This window comes from Gossypium hirsutum, chromosome A10 (assembly GCF_007990345.1).
Source record: "Gossypium hirsutum isolate 1008001.06 chromosome A10, Gossypium_hirsutum_v2.1, whole genome shotgun sequence".
NCBI lineage: Eukaryota > Viridiplantae > Streptophyta > Magnoliopsida > Malvales > Malvaceae > Gossypium > Gossypium hirsutum.
The window spans coordinates 113,863,759-113,882,150 of NC_053433.1; the positions used below are offsets into that span (position 1 = coordinate 113,863,759).

General features: G+C 29.7%; 3 protein-coding genes, 1 long non-coding RNA gene and 1 other non-coding gene across 5 annotated transcripts; 2 read left to right on the forward strand and 3 right to left on the reverse strand.

Annotated features, from left to right (window-relative positions):
• Positions 1-2,006: 2,006 nt before the first annotated feature.
• Positions 2,007-3,053, reverse strand: LOC107897827 (CASP-like protein 4C1). The gene is made up of 3 exons (XM_016823409.2): positions 2,794-3,053; positions 2,484-2,619; positions 2,007-2,396 (listed from the first exon to the last, which is right to left on the reverse strand). Exons 1-3 carry the CDS (start codon positions 3,021-3,023, stop codon positions 2,175-2,177), a joined length of 588 nt encoding a protein of 195 aa, XP_016678898.1. The 5' UTR covers positions 3,024-3,053; the 3' UTR covers positions 2,007-2,174.
• On the forward strand, positions 2,166-3,775 carry LOC121207770 (uncharacterized). Its single transcript, XR_005902882.1, has 2 exons — positions 2,166-2,384; positions 2,480-3,775. It is a non-coding gene; the product is annotated as an uncharacterized lncRNA (long non-coding RNA).
• A 4,837-nt stretch (positions 3,776-8,612) lies between these two features.
• Positions 8,613-8,684, reverse strand: TRNAP-AGG (transfer RNA proline (anticodon AGG)). Its single transcript has one exon. It is a non-coding gene; the product is annotated as a tRNA-Pro (tRNA).
• A 3,490-nt stretch (positions 8,685-12,174) lies between these two features.
• LOC107896183 (uncharacterized) lies at positions 12,175-13,094 on the forward strand. The gene is made up of 3 exons (XM_016821295.2): positions 12,175-12,408; positions 12,492-12,550; positions 12,859-13,094. The coding sequence occupies exons 1-3, from the start codon at positions 12,231-12,233 to the stop codon at positions 12,946-12,948; spliced, it is 327 nt and encodes a 108-aa protein (XP_016676784.1). The 5' UTR covers positions 12,175-12,230; the 3' UTR covers positions 12,949-13,094.
• Positions 13,095-14,538: 1,444 nt separating this feature from the next.
• Positions 14,539-17,968, reverse strand: LOC107895864 (8-hydroxygeraniol oxidoreductase-like). Its single transcript, XM_016821078.2, is given in 8 exon segments — positions 14,539-14,818; positions 14,924-15,082; positions 15,165-15,401; positions 15,830-16,232; positions 16,928-16,965; positions 17,055-17,120; positions 17,122-17,198; positions 17,898-17,968. Coding segments are annotated over 8 exon segments (1,128 nt in total). The 5' UTR covers positions 17,935-17,968; the 3' UTR covers positions 14,539-14,707.
• Between the last annotated feature and the right edge of the window lie 424 nt (positions 17,969-18,392).

Sequence of the window (18,392 nt, forward strand, 5' to 3'; positions counted from 1 at the left end):
ATTTGATGTTCGACATCTTTTCACTATAGTTGTAGAGTTTTGACCCTCCACATCCTTCAAATAACATGTCCGTATATTCAAGTCACATGATAACATCAAATCACTTGTGTTTCCATTCATTTCCTTTTATAGGAAAAACAAAGGCTCCTTCCTTTATAGTCCTTAGAATGCTCGTAGCTTGTGATGTTGAAGCCGATTTTTAGTTCATGATTACCATTCACATGCACCCACATGACACGTTCCTTGCAAGCCTTGCTATTACACTGTTGGATAGAGATATGACTATTAAGTGTTGGTGCAATAATAAGACATGGCATTTTTAAAAAGAGAATTCAAATTTGTATTCATGCACCTTGGATAGAGAGAATATTTTAAATGTACACACAGGTATAAAAATATCCAGTGTCTGAGTTGAAGAGCGTAAGTGGTAGTAGCATCATTTCTGATGTATTACACTGCTTTTTCATTATTTCCTCCCACTGGGAGAAAAAAGGAGAAAAGGCAGCCCTTTGCCTTGTCAATATCTTATTGTTCTTCAGATGTGAAATGTCTGATTAAATAGTACATGATGAGGCATGATTTTATTCTGTTTGTCCATTATTTTTGGAGTGTTCTGGTGTTTCTAAAACTTGACATCACTTTTATAAAGGAAAGAAAAAAACTCTGGGTGCCCACATAATTTGTATCAGCTTTTTCCTTTGTCAAACCCGTCAATCCACATATACGATTTGCATTGCATTAGCACAAGTTATCCTATTTTTGTGTGGTTAGGCGCCCCACTACCGTGGAGTGGGGGCCCTCTTTACTTTTTTTGCTTTCATGATTATGCAACAACTGCAAGTATTCCTAGTGCTTTATTCTTTTAATTATCCATATACCATGGATTTCCTTGGTTTTTTGTATTTTGTTGAGCATAAACTACTTCGGTGGAGAAATTAGCTATCACTAAATGATACTTACATTAGTGTGTGCTTAACTCAACTAAATAAAAAAAATAAAAGTAAAAGCAATATGTTAAATTAAAAAATAAATTCATCCTTTAAATCTTCATCTATTTCTATTGAATTGATGTGGCTCACTGATAGATTTTAAGATTAAGTTTTAGGGGATTTAGTAAAATTTTTAAAAATTGGTGGTCTAATTAAATTTTTAAATTTTTGTGAGATTAATGAGGATTTTTAAATATTTTAAGTGAGTTTAATTAAAAAAATTTTAAAAAAACACAAAAAGTTTAATAAGAATTTTCAAAAATTTGAGGGAGTTTGTTAAATTTTTTTTAAAACTTAAAAGCGAAAAATAAGAATTTCCAAAATCATAATTTCCTAAAATTTAAGGGGCCTAGGACCTTAAAATGGTCTGACTTTTATGACAAATAGAATAAGTAAACAGTTATATACATCCACGTCGACGTACATGAATTAAATATTTTTAAATTAAATTTTTAATAAAACAATCGATTTAATTTTTTAACTTAATGTATAAAGATTAAATTATTTATTTTTAAATAAAAAAATACATTTTAATTTTTATTATAAAATACCGAATAGTCGAATTTTAATATTTAAGTATTCAGAATAAAAATCACATTGTGGACTATTATTAGTCACACCATGAAATGGAACCCTAAATGATAAATTTCACATCAATGGTGGAGTTGTCCTAGGTGTTGAGCTGTCATTGGATTGATGAAAGTCTAATCAGCAGATGTTTTTATAGTTAACATTTCAATTATAAATTCAATCCTATCATTGATTCATTACAATTTTTTTTAATATATAATTCTAAATATTATTTAATTGTGTTTATTATAATTATAACTTTCTTAAAAATATATATAAATGAAATTTACTAAAGAGCGGTCTTAAACACACATTTAGATTAAATTACATTTATTTTTAGTAATATCTTTTGGTTATATAAATCACGTTTAATAAGCTGAAAAATACAATAATAAATAAAATAAATCATACAAATTTCCACGCCATCACTGTAAAAATAAGCACAAATGACAAATCAATTATCAGTTCATCACATAAATTTAAAAAAATAAAAATTACAGTGTACGATACACAGTAAGAAAAACAAAAAACGCATTAAATATTTTCTTCACACATCCAAAAATATTTCTCTCTCTCTCTCTCTCTCTCTCTCTCTCTCTCTCTCTCTTTTTAAACCTAAAGATGGAAACGAGAACCGTTGATTATGAAACAGACGACCCGAAAACCCGACAGCAGCGACGACAACCCGATAAATAAAAACCCGGCGAAACCTAAAGCCACGGAGATATCCGATTGCACGCAAAACGAGTTCGAGTCCGTACACGTGGGCGTACCTCTTAGCGTTTTCGCGAACGCCGTTCCCGCGGAGTCCGCCGACAACAATAAGTACGCAAATACCTAATCCAATATTAAAAAATAATTTAACAAACAAAAAGTTAACTCAAATTTAGGATTTTAATTTCGATTTTTTTTTATAGCAGGAACCTGATCGTGGCCGAAGTCGAACCAAACTTGGAGGATTTCGGGGAAGAGAGTGGAGCCAGTGGAAATCTCCCAAACGGAAACGCCCATTTCGAACAATGAATATAGAGCAACGATTGCGTTCGCGGCGAAAACGAATCTGCGGTGAGATTTCGCGTTTTGAATTTTAAATTTCTTTAAAGCTTTAGTTTTTTGAATTCGAATTTTGGAGGAAAAGAAAAAGAAAATTAAATGCTTTCTTATAAGCTTGTTATGTTTTAAGATTAAATTCGGTATAAAGCAAGTAAAAGAAAAAGGTTAAGAAAAAACTAACCTGAAAGCGTCATAATCGAACCAATGAGGGGAACCGGAGCCGCGAGAGTTAGTGACCATGAAAACGGAGGAAGCGAGGGAGAAAGTGAAAGCGGTGACTCGGAAGACGAGAATCAGTGAGTTGAAGCGTTTGAGTTTACGGAGCGTGACGGTGTTGTGGAAGTGAGGCGTAGGGATTCGGTTATGAGGGGAAGGGGTCTCGCCGTTGCGGAAACCCTGCGGCGACCGCATGATGATGACGAGTGTAGTGATTTAATAATGGGAGGAAGGAAAAGGAAAAGGAAAGGGAAGAAGAGAGAGTCATGGGAGAAAGGGGGAAGGAATTGGGAGAAGAAGAAGGGAAGGGGAGTCACGAGGGAGGGAGGTGGGAGTCATGGGATAAGGGAGGAAATGAGAGGGAAAGTGTTGGAAGGAAAGTAAAGAAAAAGAAGAGGGAAAAAAGTTTAAGAACATAAAAGAAAAAAGGGTTTTTTATTAAATTAAAAAAAGTTTTCACTTCTTAATATTTAATTTTGTTCTAAAATTTAATGTTATAAAATAATACTAAATCATGTGAAAAGAATAATTAAAAATTAAAAAAAATTAAAAATTAACTTATTTAGCCCTTATATTGTAGAGTCGCATCATACACCGTGATGAAGTGATTGAGCAAAAACAATTAACCCTATTTTGCATCTTCTAACTAATGAGTTTCATATTTAAACTATAATAGTAATGTGAATTGGATGATTAGCTAGGAAAAGAAAAGAAAAAGTAAAGCAAAAGTTTTTTCTAAGGTATGGTCACCTCTAAACATGTTATAAAATTCACTTTTTTTATATTTTCTTTTATATTGTATTTATACCTATCTATTTTATGGTCTATTTTCGGGATTTTTGGCTGCTTCTCTCAAGAATGTTATTCGAACCTACATTCTCCTTTTGGGATGTAAAGTACCTTATCATTGTACCCAACCACTTGTTTGTGAAGTATTTATTTCTTTATATTTGTATGATTGAATCAAATTTATAGTTTTATACATACATTTGAACCACAATCAAAGTTTCACGTATATAATTGCACCAAATTAAAGTTCATGTATACAATTACACATTAAACCAAAATTCATATATAATTTTAAGATTTATTCTTATATTATTTAATTTTAATTATTAAAAACTTCATTTGATTGGTAAATTATGTATGCAATAGTCAAATTAAATTTAATGTTTTTAATGATTAACCATGGTGATAATAATTAATCTGTTGTGAGTTGTAATTTCAAAAAAAAAAACACATGATTGAAATGAAAAAAAAAAGTTAAAATTACTTTTTTTTTTAAATTTTATTACCTTAATTTAAAAATAAATTTATTAATTTGAAAATAAAATAAACTTTAGATGTTAATACACTCATTAATTTAATTAGAACTATATGTTTTTAAAATAAATAGACAACAATATAAGAGATAAATAACTAAAGTTTAGGCTTAGGACCATAAATAACTAAAGTTTAGGCTTAGGACCAAAGTTAAGAACTAAAGTAATAAAATAAATAAAAATTAGAGTCTAAATTTATCATTATGTTATAATTATTAACGTGTTAAATTAAATGAATGCAATCTCTTAAAACACAAAATAAAGATATCACCTAAATACTAATACATATCCATTCAAAGTAGTAATTTTTTATATTTTTCAAGTAAAAATTTGATTTTAAGTTTTATGAAAAAAGTTTTACTCTTAATTAAGAGTCCAATTTAACTTATTTTTTTATGTAATTAAAATTTAATATAATGATTGAATAAGGAAAAAATCTCAAAAAAATAAATAAATTATACTAAAGGTCACTAAACTATTAGTAAGTTCACGTTTTGATCACTCAACTTTAAAAAATTATAAAATGATTACAAACTATTCAAAAGTTTTCATTTAAGCCACCTGCTATTAAAATCGCTATTGGCCTTCTTTGCTCGCACCACTTGCATTGATGAAATCTCTCCTTCCCATTCTCCTCTACAGTTTAATTTTTTTCATCAACTAGCTTTGAATGTCATGAATTTGTAAACCAAAATCCAGACAGCTTTCTTCTCCAATATTTGACATTGATCGTTAGATTGACTTACATCTAATGTATGTTATTCTACTCATCAACAAGCAATAATCCATCGTACCGACTATTGAATAGTCACTTGAAACTCGCTAGTCAGATTTAAAAAAGAAAATTTATAATCCAGTGACTTAAATGAAAACTTTTAAATAATTTAATTACTATTTGTAACTCTTAAAAATTAAGTGACAAAAATATAAATTTACTAATAATTTAGTGACATCAAGTGTAATTTACTGAAAAATTTTTGAAAGAAAAGAGACAAGAGAATTAGGGGACAATCACTGTTACGGCAGCCCAACAAGAATAGTGGATTTATAATAACGTTAAAGTAGATTTTATTTTAGTTTGACTGTCGTCTATAACATTTTTAGCTTGTTCTTTTTTTCTCTTCACGCGCGCTGTCCTGTGTGAAAAGCCAACTTGTTGCCAGTCATGTACTGCCCTTTTGGGTTCTGAGTTTCCATTCATTGGCTTCTGTGTCGCACGCGCTCTAAAGTTGAAAAGGGAACAGTTGCTTCATCTTAATTTTGCCTCGTGTGCGTCTCTGATTGGTCAATAATTATTTTGACTTTCAAAAAGATGTGTTTTCACATCTATAGTTCATTTTCAACCGCGTAGGGTTTATTTTCAAAAAGATGGAGTGGGTTTAGGGGTGAAATTGATTTTCGAGTTGTGAATCATGTAGGGTTTATTTTCATTCGAGTTTGAGACTCGAGTTTAGATTATTTCAAGTTATTTGTTTGGTAATTCTGAAGTCAAGTAATTTTAAGTTTGAAATATTAAGTCGAGTCATTTTTTATTTTGATTGAGTTTGAAATTTTTTGTGATTAAATTAAATTGAATTAAATTTATATTCGAGTTAATAGAAATAAAATTTTAATTCATATTAAAATTAGTATGTTTAATGTATGCCAAAAGGATACTTATACCCAATATTTGTATTCGAGTTCAAATAATATAATATTAAAAAATAAACTTTAAAAAAAAATTCGAAACCAATTTGATCTATCCAAAACTAAACGAAGGAAAAGTTATACCTAAAATTAGAGAAAGCAACATGGATCTTTAACTAGGGGTGTAATTGAGTCAAGTTAATCTCGAATGCTGTCAAGTTTGACCTCCAAGTTTAACTTGAAATTTGGAGCTTAATATTCAGCTCAAACTCAAAACGAACATCTATATGTAAGCTTGAACTTGTCTCGAGATATAATTGAACTACTCAAGTTCAAGTTTGATTATTTCAGACAAGAAAAGAAAGTCATAGTATCGTATGTAAATTTATAACAACCAAGATTCAAAAACACCTTAAAACATGTTTATATTGTAGGGCTAAATTCAAATGTAAATGATGTACGACATGAGTGTCGAACGCTGATAGTTGTACTGATCTTTGTCGAATGGGTGAAGAATCAATATGCACACTGATCTGTCGGGAAAACTATAAGTTCATAAACTCTGAGTTTTCAAGCAATTTGATCACCCCAGAAAACACACAAGGGAACTTTAATTTAGAATATAATTTCTGCTCATTATAGCATTGAAGAGCCCCTTCACTATAATTACACATTGTTATTTCATTAATTTCCACGGAAGCAACACAATATAAAACTTAAACTAGTTAATGGTTTTCAATTTGAAGATCTCAAGTTCGAATCTTTTATTTTTCATTGTTGTCGTTAAGAACGAAATCAATAATTTTGACTCGTATTTAAGGCGTAACTACATATATAGGTATGAGATTATAATATTTTAAAAAACTTTTAAATACATTAAAAAGAACTTACAAATTTAGAACATAATGTTACTAGAGTTGTCCATGGACGGGTTCGGACCAAGTTAAAAAAAAATAGGTCCAATCCAAAAATGAGCCTAAAATTTTATCCAAACCCGACTTAGATAAAAATGCTAAAACCTGAGCCCAGGCTGACCCACCCTTATTAATTTTTTTAGATTATTTTTATATAAAAATAAAATTTAAAAATATAATAAATTAAATACACTAAAAATATTCAAATAATATTTCCCAAAAAATGGGAAAAGAATTAAAAAAAACCTTAAATAACACTAATATAAGTGCAACTTAGCAAACAAATACATTTACTATAGTAGTAAAATTAATAATAAAACAAGAGTTATACAATATCTAAAAAATAACAACAAAATAGTAGTACTATAGTAGCGAAACAATTGCAAAACAATGAAAAAACAATAGCTTTTTTTTTTTTGCAAATCCGGCTCAGCTAAAAAAAGCTTACTTGAGGCCTGGCAAGTATTTTTTTTGTCCAAACCCATTTTTCAGACCTATATTTTTACCCAAACCTGAAGGCCGAATTAAGCCAAGTCTAAATGTTACTATATTCTTATATCTTAAGCTTATTTTAAAATCCAAATAAATATGAGAATCTGTTTCAATCACTTTAAAATTAAAACAAAATAAAAAGAAGATCTATTTACGCTAATGTAAAATTAAAATAATTCTGCACACTTTTATAATTTGTTTATAATTAATATTCTAATAGTTTAATTATTAAATTTATTAATGTAATTGTAATTGTAAAATTTCAAATTCATGTAAGATTAAAATAATTAAAGCATAATTCTAAAAACAAAGTTTTAACACATCAACCTCCAAATAAGATTGAACCACAAATAATAAAATAAAATCCAAAACCCACATTCGATTATAACATAAAACAATTAAAACACACATATATATATATATAATTCAACACATTAATTATTAAGAAAAAAGAAAAAAAAAAGGAAAAACATAAGCAAAATAAATTTACATATTAGCAAGTATCTAGGGATTCAATAATTGTAGTACTCCATTCTAAAACTTTGCTTTCATCAACCAAACAATAATAAACCCAAGTACTAAACATGAAAACTTAAAAAGTTAAAACAAATTAACAATAAAATTATCAAAATTTTAGGGCTTAATTCATAAATTGCCCGTCGGCTTTTTCATCTTAATATGTAAATTTTTTATTATAAAAAAATATACCTAAAAATAATTAAATACAACATAATTTAGAGACATTAAACCTGTTTCAATCTTATCAAATATATATATGTGGAGAAAATTTCAAATTAAATATATCAAGAAAATAATCAATCAATTTTGGTTATGGATTTGTCTAATCAATTAAGGGAAGAAATCAAAATTATGATGCAACAAAATCTATAGTACAAATATTCTCTTGTCTCCTCAAACAGTTAAAGATTAAAGAAAGGCTTAATTTTGTATATCAATATGTTGGTTGCCATTCAATGTGCAAAGCTATGACCCTATGAGCTTATGAACTTTGCTAAGATTCTCTTCTACACAATGCAGATTTGATTTAGGTAATTAATCAATTTTGCTATTGTTTAGAGTGAAGGGTCTCCCTTTTTAACATCTTGTTTTGCCCTTTCACATGGGAACAAATAGAATTAAACTCAAGGCTTATAATGATTGAATTTGAAGTTGGAATTTTAATATGGGTATTTTTTATTTTATTTATGAATTTTTGTAAAAAAAATTGGGGATAAATTTATTTAGACTTAGCTTCTTCTTTTTTTTTAAATTTAGTTTTAAGATTAAAAGCTTTATGACAATATATTAAAAACAATGGGCTTTATATTATTTTATCCATTAAAAAAAAGAAAGATATGAAGCTGACCTGCTGTGGGCCTTTGTTGAGGAAAAAAAAAGGGCCACATAAAGAATTAAAAAGATTGAAAAATGGGGCATTCCGAGAATTGAACTCAGGACCTCTCGCACCCTAAGCGAGAATCATACCACTAGACCAAATGCCCTGTTTTGACCTTTTCATATTTTTTGTTCTTTTTGTTAAATAAGGATAAATATCCAAATAGTATTTCGGGTTACCCGAGTATTGTAAAGTAGATTGTATTACCAAGAATAAAAAAATGGATGTTTAAATTTTGAATGTGATATTATTAAGAGGAGTATTACGAATTTTAAATATGAACAGTAAAACGGACATGAAATTTATTAAATAGATATAATATTTTCGGATGATTTGGGTTTTAGAAATTTTAAGTTGTTCTGTTTAGGATCAATTTTGGCTTCAAATTATTTCAGCTTCGAGCTGTTTTAGATTTAAGTCAGTTTCGTTAAAAGTACCGTGGAGGCTTTTATACTAGGAGGTATATTGCATTTTGCTCCCTTTACTCAAAAAATGTAAAAATTAGCCCCTATACATTAGATCAAAAGTAAAATGATTCTATTTGTTAAAAATTTCATCTATTTCCACTGTTTAAAACTAGCGTGGTTGATAGAATAACCATGTCACGTACACCTCATTTTTGATGCATAGAGACCAGTTTTTAACAGTAGAAATGGATAAAATTTTTAATAAAAACACCAGTTTACTCTTTGATCTAATGTACATAAATTAATTTACTCATTTTTTGAGTAAATAAAGTAAAATACAATCTACTTCTTAATACAAAAACTTCTATAATATCTTTAATACCGACCTTGAATCCATATTAATTTAAATTTAAATTATTGGTATTTTATATTCAAGTTGAATTAAATCAAGTTAAACAAAAACTTTCACTCAATATGGGTAACTTAAGAAGATCCAAAAAAAGGTTAAAGAGACAAAGGCACAATCCTAACAGGAAGGGCCAAAATAAAAAAGAATGAAATAAAAGCCAATCTACTTTAAATTGGGGATCCCCTATAGCTATAAATTAGATATGCTAGCAATTTACCTACTGGAACTTACTAAATTCCAGACAGACACAAGAATAAAAAAATATTTTTGCATAGAAATAGGAGTAAAAATGTTATCATTACAAGATTTGTCTCATTACAAAGGTCAATGAGACATAATTACATATCCAGGTTTTAAGTGTTCTTGTCCTTTTTTCCCCTGAAGTGGTTTTCCACTGTTTATCTCTACTTTTCTTTCTTTTTATGGCTATCAATGATAATAGGAAAAGGCTTTTACTATTTAACACTGTTACTTCTCCAGATAGCTGCCGAACATTCTCTTCAATGGTGTTGAATTGATTTTAGGTTGAATGTTTAATATGATGTAAAAAGTTCGAGTTTGTTAAGTGATATAAATTTGTGTTTGAGTTTATATGTGGTGTGGTGTTATTTCATATTGATTAAATTTTTAATTGATTATAAATTTTGTATTATAAATTCGTTAAGAGAAGTTTACAAACTATCTTACGTACGTTAGCTCATTTCAATTTGGTTGATAGTATCTCGAATGAGGAGGTTTTGTCTTCTTATTCTGTCGAGAGGAGATGATGGTAAGTTATAGCGATAACATGTAATACCTTATATGCTATAAGGCATGAGTTCAAATCTCAAGAAGCAGAAATATGAGATTTCCTTGGCGGTTGTGTTGTTCTAGTTATATGAATAGGGGCATACATCAGGGAGGGGGTAGGGGTGGAGGCGGCGGCCTCGGCCCCATCAAAAAAAAGGTAAAATTGCCTTGTAACCCTTCAAAATATTAAAAATTACAAGTTAGTATAATAATAAATGCACTTTATCTCCTCCAAAAACTTATGATTCAACTTTAACCCCTTAAAAATAGTTTTCTAGCTTCACCTAATTGTGGACTTGTCACCATTGTCTCTTCAGATACCTTGTCATTGGTTGACAACATCAACCCGTTAAAGCATCCACCAACTCTCAACATACAATATTTCGTAGAATTCTCCTAACAAAATTACCCTCCTTTCAATAAAATTACAATTTGAATTTAGTAAATTTCCCAACTTAAAACTCTAATATAATTAAGTGTGGGTTTTGGATAGGTAGTGTGGTGCGTTTAGCTTACATTTTGTCTCATGTTACAGTATCAGTATAGTATCTAATCTCATCGCCACCCCTATTTATACACTAACCGTAAGTAAACGCACTACTCATCCAAACTCCCCTAAACATTCAATCTAAAACTAAATAATTGGAGATGAAAGCATGCTAGAAATTTGGTCACGGATTGTATAATGTTGAAGCATGCAAACACATGTTTGATTTTTTGTTTTTTTCACACAGCAAACAAGTAAGGAAATTTGGGTTTTACAACTTTCACGTTGCAAAAAAAAAAAAAAAGCAATAATTTTTGGACGTTTCTTTTATATGATTACAAAAATCAACAATTAACTTTCCCATGTACCAAAAAAAACCCAGCTGTTTTAATCAAACTTTAGGCAAGAAAGACAGAGAAGGGCGTAATTCATGTTACTGGATTCAGATACAATATCTTATATTGATTCCATATATATATATACATATATATGTCGGATATGATAATAACATAAGTCTATATTTATTAAATTTGATTAAAACTCGAAAATCTAATATTGTCAATTCAAACCCAAATTTAATATAATTTAAATTGCTTTTTTATTCTCGCTGAGCTCACCCTTCAGTAGGATTTGTAAGATTCTTAGTACAATCGTATCATATGGTAGTGTTATCACCAATGAGAAAATTTCACTCTAAGAAATTAAAATTGAGATAGATGAACGCTCGATCAATAAATCATAACCTGAATTCTCTTATTAATATATTTTTATAATATTATTATATAGTACAAATAAATAAGTAAAAGCATATAAATTTCAAGGCAACTAATTGGGTATAAATAATTACCTCAAAAATAAAAACAAAAACAAGAATATTATACATATTATTATTTATTAATGAAATTTTAACATTTTAACCTAACATATTTTTAATAATTTTGCAAATATCAAATAGCTACAATCATTTTCTATTCAAATTTCACTGCTATTGCTACGATTGAATTCAAACATATAGAATCATATATCACTATTAATTTTAGGGTGAGTTTAGATAGGCGGTGCGTTTACTTGTGGTTAGTGTGAAAATAGCGATGACGGTAAAATTAGATACTGTAGCGATACTATAGTGTGAGACAAAAAAAATTAAACGCACCACACCACCCATTTAAACCCACCTTTAATCTCACTGCTACCATAAAACTCCAGTAAATAATTTGTTACCACTATTTTTATTCTCGCCAAAACCAATTTCACTTTCCATTAATCTGATTAATAACTTAACTCGAATCAAATAAATTCTATATAAATCACCGAAAATCATACACAACTAAAACTAAAACTCAACAGATAATTATTTTTGAAAATTTGAAGAGGGTGGATAAATAGCACACAATCATATGGTTCCCCTCCATCAACTCAAGTCAACGTGAAACGCCAAGAAAAACCACACATCTCTTCTCTATAGCCTTGCTTTTTATATACATAATCCTAATATGTGATAAAAAGCATTGGATTCCCAGACACATTTAACAATCCTTACCATGTTTTTCAAACTAAGTCATGATTAAGAATCCCAATTTGTTCTCCATAAATACCCCCATGAACCAGCCCCCAAGTTGGAGCCAATTTTACAATATGAAGATCAAAGTTCAAGTCATGTTAGCCTATCTCCTCATTGCATTTCTACTTCTTCCATCCTCACAATCTCATTATTCCTCCATACCCATGCAAATTACAGGCAAGTTGTTCTTTTTCTTTTTCCACTTAAAATCTCTCTTTGGACAATCTTCTAATAACATTGTAATCTACATTAATTTACAGTTAACCATGATATGAAGACCAGACTTCCCAAACCAAACAGGTTCTTGTTAGCTGCTTGGGTAAGCTTCTCTTTTTCCCAACATCTATCTATCTATCTATATATACACAGACCAACTCATTTGGGTCCAGTGCTAAGGTGCTTGATGCTTCTTATGTAATGACTTGGGGTTATAATTCTTGCGGATGGGAAAACTGCATTGATTTAACTCCGAATTTAATCAACCTCCAATATAATTATCGAATACCGGAAAATCTCTTAGACCAATATTTGTGCGTGTGGGGATATAAGGTGGTTTAGAGTTTTGTTTGATTATGATGAAATGGCTGACATGGGATTATTGTTTGAATTTTGTTGTGAAAAATGAAGGAACATGGAACAAATGTGAAGGGTAACATGAAGAAGGTTCCATCAGCTCCAAATCCAAAAGGAAACCGGCATGTACCATCCAAGCCATGAATATATATATATATGAAGTGGATTCAACTGTGTTATTGTTTCTCTCTGCTAAAACCTACTGCACGCATTTACTATTATATATATACACTATATTTTATGGTTCAAGTAGTTTGGGAAATTTGTGTGAAATCTTTTTTTCTTCTTCATTTGAAGCATTTAATATGGGGTTTTAAATATGCTTTATTAATTTTTTGTCAGAGAGCTTCCTCAGATCTTTGTAGTTTTAATACGTGACAATGTTTGTTTGGATTGATTTGCAAAGAATTTGAATCTTGCGATTGGAAAAAATAATGTTGGAAAACTTTGTTTTTCGTTTAAAGATTTATGTCGATTCAACTTTGAATTCAATCAAAATTCGATATAATTATTAAATATAATTAAAATTTCAGACTCAAAATTTCAAATTGAAAATCTAAACAAGGAATAAAATAAATTGGTTATGCAGTTCGAACCGATCTTATTTTTAGTAGACCTTGCAAATGAATAATTCATTATGATGATAAATTTAATTTTTAATATTTAATTATTTTGTTAATTTATTCCTTATTCATTTTTTGAGCTAAGTTTGGCCATTAATATTACAAAACGAGTCAAATAGCTTTCCTTTAACGAAAATAATGAGTAAAATATTAACTTTTTAATGATATTGGCATGACAACTCGCATGACAGTCTGTACATTCTTCATGCTAACATGACCTTACTTTTCTTATATGTTACATCAACAAGTAATTTAAAATTTATAAAAATATTCAAAAAATAAAAAAAAATTCAAAATTCAAAAAATAATTATAAAAAAGTTCAAAAACTAGCATGAATAACACATAAATTGCCATGCAGGTTGCAGTGTTAAAAAAATTAACGTTTTAGTCAGTATTTCTGTTAAAAAAATAAATTAACACTTTTTAAAGGTTGTTGGTCAAATTCGACTCTTTTAAAAATGTTTAGGGTCAAAATTTAAATAAAAAGAGATCAAATTGACAAAAGATATAAACATGAAGGGACAAATTTATTATTATACTTTTAATTTATTATTCATTTAATTATTTTTTAGAAAAAAAGGGTGAATAAATATGAGTAATTTCAGCACATATAATTTCCATTTTTCATTTTAAAATTACGGTTTCTTTATAAAAAAAAGTTACATGTAGAAATACTATTTTCAAAAGATTTTAGCCCATACAAATAATTGGTAAAAGGACCTTTTAGTTTTTCTCAATTTTGATTTTGAGTAAATTAATTCCTCTAAAAAAAACTGGAACAAGTTAATCTTTATCAATTTCGAAAGTAAGCAATTAAAGACAATTAATCACAGCATTTTCCTCAATTCTACATAAATTTAACTTGCAATATTTTTTTGTAAATTTTGAAGCTAAATTTGTTGAATTTTTTAGAATCAAGATCAAATTAATAAAACATATAAACATCAATGGCTAAATTTGTTATTATACCAATCTAAATTATGCACAATTGACAAAACATGTTAACCCCGTGATTAATTATCCTTAATTACTCACTTTCAAAATTGATAGGTTAAATTACTCCAATTTTTTGGAGGAGTTAATTTACTCAATTTTAAAATTAAGAGAGACTGAAGACAAATGACTTTATTAAACTATTAAACTCAAGGTCTTATGCCACAATACAAATACTTTTGCCACCAGGCCAACAAGTTATTAGCAAGTAAACATAGAAAAAGAAAGAAATAGCAATTTAAACATGGCGTTGCTTCACTTATGTGGTAAACATGAGTAAGAGGAGTCAAATGTTGATCAAAACCTTGACGCAATCTGGTTGCTTCAACAACTCAGAGACTTTGTTTGCGTCTTCCAGCTTAATCTCATGACTCTTAAGTTCATCAAGCTGGATTTCCTGTGCAGAACAAAAACAAAAAAGTTTAAAACATTTAAGGAATCCATCCTTCACAACATCAACCATTAGCCAATAAACTGATACGATGCACACAACAGAACTCACCCTGTTTTTACATTTTTCAAATATAATTGGAAGGTCGGTTTTGGGTTTGAGCCCTCCAAAAATTGACCCCTTCAATGTTCTTCCAAATAAAAGCTCTAAGATGTTTATGTTTACATTTGCCTCTTCTGGTACTCCTATTTGTATGATTTTTCCTGTTCCCTAACCATCATATCATAATCCCCGATGTTAGTGTGTCTTTTTTCATGGTTGAAAAATAATATAATGTAGGATAGTGATGTACCAGTTTTGTGGATAGAATGGCTTGATTGATGAGGGGTGGAACCCCTGTGCATTCTAAGCTATAATCAACGCCCATTCCACCTGTTAAATCCTTCACTAATTCGGCAATAGGTTTATCAGATTGCTCGGGATTTATGAAATCCGTCATTCCAAATGCTTGCCCCTTTGCTTCTTTCATTGGGTTCTTGTCTATGCCAATTACTTTAATAGCACCTTGACTTTTGGCTCCCTTGATGGCCTGCACATCAAATGCATGCGTAAGACTATGTATTCTACTAGGGGTCAGATTGTACTTTATCATTTTTATTCAAAACAGTAGGTAAATTAGTTCATGTAAGTTATATCAAATAGTAAATTGGTCTTTATGTTAAGAAGTTAATCCATTTTTGTCGTTAAAACTAGTCCTTATATATCATCATGAGGTACACGTGGCACATTATGTGTCACTGTTTGGTTATTTCGTCAGTCGTGCTAATTTTTACTAGTATGGATGAATTTTTTAATAGAAAAGATCAATTTGTTCTTTGATTTAATTACAGGGACTAATTTGTCCATTTTTCAATAAATGAGACAAAATGTAATCGAGGCTTTCATGATGCTTTTACCTCGATGTATCAAATATTAACCCGAATTAACTAAAATAAAAAAGAAAAGGGTAGGAGCTACCCCCAAGCCAACAGGTCCAAGGCCAAAAACAGCAACAGATGAGGCATTTTGAAGCATGGGTTCCTTCCAAGCAGCCCCATATCCGGTTGAAAACCCACATGAAAGGAAGGTAGCATCGGGAAGTGGAGTTTTTGGGTCAATCTTGAGAAGGAAGTTGAGGTTGATAACCATGTACTGGCACCATGTTGAGCATGAAAATGCATGGTAGGCAGTTTGACCTCCGATGATCATCCTTGAACTGCCATCCAGCATTAATCCATTGTAGCTTATTGGGTATTTTAAGCATAAATTGGTCTTTTCAGACATACAATTCTCACACGTTCTACACTCTGCTACATGGGTCGGAATCACAAGGTCCCCTTCTCTCAGTCCTGTCACTCCCTCTCCAATGCTCTCCACCACCCTGCAACAATTGTTTTTTTAATCATCATCATGGCATGCATCACATCATTTAGTGGACACTTTCATAAACCATAACTAAAAGGAAAATACAAAATAAGAAAAGGTAAATTACATTTAGGGTCACTAATTTATTAATAAGTTTATATTTTTGGTCTAACTTAAAAAAGTTACAAAATGATTATTGAATTATTTAAAAGTTTTCATATAAGTCATTAAACCAGTCGAAAGTTTTTATTTAAGTCACAGGATTGTTTTTTTTTTTCTAAAAGTCTGGCTAGCAAGCTTAAAGCGACAATTTGACGGTCGGTACATTGGATTAGTATCCATCGATGAGTAGAAGAACATGCCTTAAATTCAAGTTAATCTGATGGTCAGTGTCGGAGATTATAGAGGAAAAATGTTTAGGTTTTGGTTCGCAAATTCATGATGTTCAAATTTGTTTCATGAAAAAAATTGAATTATAAAAGAGAATGAGACGGAGAGCTTTCGACTGATGCAGATGGCGCAAACAGAGAAGGCCATACAACGGCAGTTTAGACAACTTAGTGACCTAAATGAAAACTTTAGATATTTTAGTGACCATTTTTAACTTTTTGAAGTTGAATCACTAAAACATAAATTTAATAAGAGTTTTGTGATTTTAAGTGTAGTTCACCCAAAAATAAATATGTATAGCATGTATGTAGAAAAACTTACCCCACACCTTCATGACCCATTACTCGAGGAAAAACAGGCTGAAAGGATTGAAAAAATATTAATTAATATCATGGGTATATCTACCAAGCTAAACAATAAGATTGAGAAGAAGGAGAAGAGTACTAACAATTGGGAATCCATTGGCAAACAATAAATCAGTGTGACAAACACTGGCATATAGCATTTTAACTCGGAACTTCATATGATTTTGGTGGTTCTACTTGTATCTCTTCAACCTTCAATGGCTCCCCTTTTCCCCAACTTACAATGCCTGCCACATTAATAAATATTTTAAACTAATTAATCAAAATTCCAACCAATTTTTGGGTGCATTTGAAAACCCAACACACACATTCACGATGTAGGATAGATATTATTTGTTGATAAGGGTATCTGCAAGGGAAAAGATAGGGAGACGGATATGGTGGTGTACTGGAACATCAGTTCACCTAGCATTAATGGAGAGCTGGTGGAGGTATATGCAAAACAAGAAGGTTGAGGACAATAAGGTGGCTGTGGATGCTTAAGGGTTGGTCTCTTTTTCAATGTGTTGAAGGGTATATATAGTGAAGGTTTCGTGCTTAGAGATACTATCATCATTGCGGTGTGTATGGGAGTATATACGTGATGAGACTTATTATATCATTTTTTTCTGAGTGATAGTGTAGAGTCATTACGTTTCTAAAAGACATGTTAGTAGTAGAAGAGCGCGCGCACTGAAGAACAAGTGGCCTACTCACATAGACGGGTAACAAAACCTTTCTAAAGGGAGTGATTAGTTTGTTTACATGGATGAAAGTTTGGAATCTATTTGGGGAGATCATGAGGTTGGATGGAAGCAGGTTTTCTAATACATTGATCATCTGGTGACTAGCCAAGCGTGAAGAGTGAAAGATTACTTGAAGAAATAATTAAATATGTGTGTTTTATAATTTTATTTGCAAAACAAGTAGAAATAATGGAGAGTTACCTTTGCATGTTATGACATGGGAATTTGTTGAGGACATGATGGGAAGCAAAGACTATGGACGAAAGCAGCTTAACAATGGAGATTAAGTATACCGTATACACAATATATATATATAATATATAAATATATAAAAGTACTAACTCTAAAAATTGCAAATAATGATCCTTGGTAATTTTTAAAATTAACAATTTAAACGGTAATTTCAAAATTCTTTTCCAATTTTCAATTATTAAACATTAACTATTACATAAATAAATTTTAAATTCAACTTTTAATTAAAATTAATTTTTTTTCAATTTTAAGATTATATATTAATTTCAAATAACTTAAAATTTTAATACAAAAAGGTGAAACGAAATGTTGTATTAAATATTTTAGAAAGATTTAAATTAAAATTAATTAATCATTAACCTCACATTTTTTTTGTTTTAATTCTATTTAACGTTTCGCTTTTTTTTTGTTTTCACATTTTAATTAAAATTAACTTCACATTTT

Coding starts and splice junctions, on each gene's coding strand:
- LOC107897827 (XM_016823409.2), bottom strand. CDS start 3,023: ATGCGGTCGCCGCAGGGTTTCCGCAACGGCGAGACCCCTTCCCCTCAT. Junction 2,620..2,793: donor TTCGATTATGACGCTTTCAG/GTTAGTTTTTTC, acceptor ATCTCACCGCAG/ATTCGTTTTCGCCGCGAACG. Junction 2,397..2,483: donor TCGACTTCGGCCACGATCAG/GTTCCTGCTATA, acceptor ATATTGGATTAG/GTATTTGCGTACTTATTGTT.
- LOC107896183 (XM_016821295.2), top strand. CDS start 12,231: ATGATTAAGAATCCCAATTTGTTCTCCATAAATACCCCCATGAACCAG. Junction 12,409..12,491: donor CATACCCATGCAAATTACAG/GCAAGTTGTTCT, acceptor ATTAATTTACAG/TTAACCATGATATGAAGACC. Junction 12,551..12,858: donor GGTTCTTGTTAGCTGCTTGG/GTAAGCTTCTCT, acceptor TGAAAAATGAAG/GAACATGGAACAAATGTGAA.